The sequence below is a fragment of the Myotis brandtii genome, unplaced genomic scaffold (genome assembly GCF_000412655.1).
Source record: "Myotis brandtii unplaced genomic scaffold, ASM41265v1 scaffold343, whole genome shotgun sequence".
Taxonomy (NCBI): domain Eukaryota; kingdom Metazoa; phylum Chordata; class Mammalia; order Chiroptera; family Vespertilionidae; genus Myotis; species Myotis brandtii.
Genome location: NW_005363209.1, coordinates 207,744 through 211,828, shown reverse-complemented (window position 1 = coordinate 211,828; position 4,085 = coordinate 207,744). Strand labels below are relative to the sequence as shown.

Here is a 4,085-nt window from a genome sequence, read left to right as displayed (position 1 = left end):
TGACAGGGGGGAGCTCCTCAACCCCCTGATCGGCCCTGCTCTGTGTGTGACAGGGTACAGAGCCCCAACCCCCCTGATGGGCCCTGCTCTGTGCATGACAGGGGGCAACGCCCCAACCCCCTGATCAGCCCTGCTCTGTGCAACTTCCCTATCGACCCTGCCTTGAGTGTGACAGGTGGCGGCGCCCCAACCCCCCAATTGGCCGTACCCTGAGCGTGACTAGGGGTGGCATCGCAACCTCCCGATCTGCCCTGCTCTGTGCATGACAGGGGGCAACGCCCCAACCCCCTGATCAGCCCTGCTCTGTGCAACTTCCCTATCGACCCTGCCTTGAGTGTGACAGGTGGCGGCGCCCCAACCCCCCAATTGGCCGTACCCTGAGCGTGACTAGGGGTGGCATCGCAACCTCCCGATCTGCCCTGCTCTGTGCATGACAGGGGGTGGCGCCGCAACTTCCCTATCGACCCTGCCTTGAGTGTGACAGGTGGCGGCGCCCCAACCCCCCAATTGGCCGTACCCTGAGCGTGACTAGGGGTGGCATCGCAACCTCCCGATCTGCCCTGCTCTGTGCATGACAGGGGGTGGCGCCGCAACTTCCCTATCGACCCTGCCTTGAGTGTGACAGGTGGCGGCGCCCCAACCCCCCAATTGGCCGTACCCTGAGCGTGACTAGGGGTGGCATCGCAACCTCCCGATCTGCCCTGCTCTGTGCATGACAGGGGGTGGCGCCGCAACTTCCCTATCGACCCTGCCTTGAGTGTGACAGGTGGCGGCGCCCCAACCCCCCAATTGGCCGTACCCTGAGCGTGACTAGGGGTGGCATCGCAACCTCCCGATCTGCCCTGCTCTGTGCATGACAGGGGGTGGCGCCGCAACTTCCCTATCGACCCTGCCTTGAGTGTGACAGGTGGCGGCGCCCCAACCCCCCAATTGGCCGTACCCTGAGCGTGACTAGGGGTGGCATCGCAACCTCCCGATCTGCCCTGCTCTGTGCATGACAGGGGGCAGCGCCCCAACTCCCCAATCGGCCCTGCTCTGAGCCCGACCAGGGGCTGCACCTAGGGATTGGGCCTGCCCTCTGCCACCCGGGAGCAGGCCTAAGCCAGCAGGTCATTATCTCCTGAGGTGTCCCAGACTGCGAGAGGGCACAGGACGGGCTGAGGGACCCCCTCTCTCCCCCGAGTGCACAAATTTTTGTGCACCGGGCCTCTAGTATATTATAAAAAAATAATTAGATGAGAAAAGAAAATAGTCACAACCTTTAAATTTCTATAGCTGTATGTGACAAACTTGAATTTCTTCCTTTAAACAGGAAATGGTTCCCTTAGGACCACAATCATGATCCTAAGAGCTACAATGGCAGTTTTGACACAGACTGACTTGAGATGAGACTATTCTACCAGGTGCCACTCAATTCTCCCATCACCTTTTCCCATTGCAATGGTCCTCAAATTGTGGTCCCAGACCAGCAGCACTGGCAACACCTGGGGACATAGAAAGGCAAATTCTCAGGCCCTACCCTAAAACTACTAAATCAGAAACTGTAAGCCTGGGACCCAGCAATCTATTTTAACAAGCCCACCCCATAGTTTGAGACCATTGCTTCTTTTAAGACTACTGAGAAATGTTTATTGTGCTGCCACACTAGACATCATCCCCCCCTTCCTCTAGCTCCAATGCACTATTTACATATTAAGTTCCCTCTATTTTTGCCTTCTTTTATTTTAATATGTTTTTATTGATTTTGGAGAGAGAGGAGAAGAGAGGGAGAGAGAGATAGAAACATGGATGAGAGAAACATCGATTGGCTGCCTCCTGTACACCCCCTACTAGGGATAGAGCCTGCAACTCAGGCATGTACCCTGACCGGGAATCGAACCAGTGACCTCTTGGTGCATGGGTCGATGTTCAACCACTGAGCCACAAGCCAGGCAATTTTTTTCCCTCATTCTCCCCAATACTATTGCTTGGAACCAACAACAACAAAAACACAAATGCTGCAACCATCTGACCTTGTGGATGAATTAAATTATAAGATGGTGATCTCTCCTACCAGCCAAAATATTCTAATATTAATTTTAGAACCCTGAAATAAAAACACAAAGTTAAAATATTTTTGTCTTAAGAAAACTCCTGAAAACTCATTCAAGGAACCCTAGGAGTCTATAAATTCTAGTTAGAAAATTTTTGTTGTAAAATACAAGGAAAGCATTTCCATAGTGTTCACTTATACCACTCAAGCTGTGTGGTATGCTGAGAAGAGACTAGGGACTCAAAAAGAAGACTTGTTTTAGTGCCTGGATTTTTATTGTGTAACCACAAAAAGGTAAATGATATTCAGTGTCCTTATGCATAAAGTGAGGGAACGGAACTTGATTTCCAAGTAAGGTTTCATAGTAGATTCCCTAAGAAGTTCCCTTTTACCTACAGAGCATCACCATACACTTGACTGCTTCAAGCTCCTTCCTCCTCTAGAACTCGGGATTCTGTATTAGCAAGTTCATTACGAAAAAGTGACTGGAAAGAATTTTTCTATTTTCTTCCTTATTTAAATTTTATATTCATGAGTAATTATTTTCTTAAATTATTCCATAGGTTGTAGTCAGGCTAAAAAGCATAAGCTGGTATAACATCTTTAATTATTTTACCCATAAAGCTAAAAAAAAAAAAAGAGGGTATTTTTGTAGTGGACATAAGTACTAACAAAATCTAACTTACCATATAATCCATGAGCTCAGACTAATTATAATACAGTGAAGCTCTGTTCTCCAACTCTTGAAGTGCTTCAATGAATGCTGGCTTTCTGAGTTTCTACCACATCCCTAAAGAGGAACAGATTGCTGTTTTGACTTACATACATATTTGTTTCTAAATCAACCAAAACTTAAATCATATCCAAACTCAAAAATCATAAAATACAAACAGTAAAAGAAGGTCTAGATATGAGAACTATTTCTAATGGACTGGATTTCTTTTCAAGTTCTTATAAACCACACATGATTACTTTCTGAACAAAACACCTTTTACTTTACCTTAAACATTTCTAAGACATTTCTTGGAGAGTTCTATCAAAACATGGAATAAATTTATCTTAAGTTCTTAGCATTACTGACAATCCAACTCAAAATAATCATTAAGGAAAATATTTAAGACAAACTCCCACATAAAAAAAAAAAAACCTTTTCTCACCTGAAAACCACACTTGAGGCACAACCAAATCTCAGAAGAAAGTACTGGCTGTCCATCATGGAATCTTCTTTCTTTTAAACATTCTGAGCAAGCTGACCACAGATTCTCAGCTATTGCTTTTTTCACATGATTCACACTGACAGCATGACTTACATGTTGGCAAGTGAAACCTACTGAATAAGACAAAACAAAATTTGAGCATTTTCTTTGCTAAACCAAAGTGCTATCATCAGTAAGCAAACTCCCTAATATTAAAATGCTGTAAAAAGCACTGAGATTGAAAAAAAGAACAAAATAACTCATAAAGGATACATATTGCATGATTCCATTTATAAAACATTTGTGAAATAACATAATTATAGAGTTGGAGAACAGATTAGTGGTTGCCAAAGGCTACAGATGGGGAGAAACTCAGAGCTGTGGCTGTAGACAGGTATCAACTTTGGGTGGTGATTTAACAGTCAAGTATCTTGATTGTGGTGGTTAAAGAAAGCTACACATGTAATAAAATTGCAAAACTACTAATGCATGTGCATAGACACACACACACACACACACACACACACACACGAATGCATATCTGGTGAAATCTGAATAACCTAAGCATTGCACCTATGTCGGGTTCCTGGTTTTGATATACTATAGAAATACAATATGTTAAACCAGGAGAGGTTAAGTGAAGGGTGAGTGGGACCTCCTTGTATATTTCTTTGTACCTTCCTGTGAATCTAAAATTAGTTCAAAAATAAAAATTTAATAAATAAAGGAGGAGAACCCAAGATGGCAGCATAGGTAAACACCAGAGATTGCTGCCTCGCACAACCACTTCAAAAATACAACTAAAAGACGGAACGGACATCATCCAGAACCACAGGAAGGCTGACTGAGTGGAAATT

The 4,085-nt window shown here is 44.7% G+C and overlaps 1 protein-coding gene across 1 annotated transcript in view; it reads right to left on the bottom strand.

Moving 5' to 3' along the window:
* USP45 (ubiquitin specific peptidase 45) overlaps window positions 1–4,085 on the bottom strand; it is a 63,075-nt gene that overhangs the window by 45,177 nt on the left and 13,813 nt on the right. Inside the window, 2 exon segments of the mRNA XM_005871462.2 lie at window positions 2,719–2,822; window positions 3,190–3,362. Of these exon segments, the coding sequence (XP_005871524.1) occupies window positions 2,719–2,822; window positions 3,190–3,362 (277 nt within the window).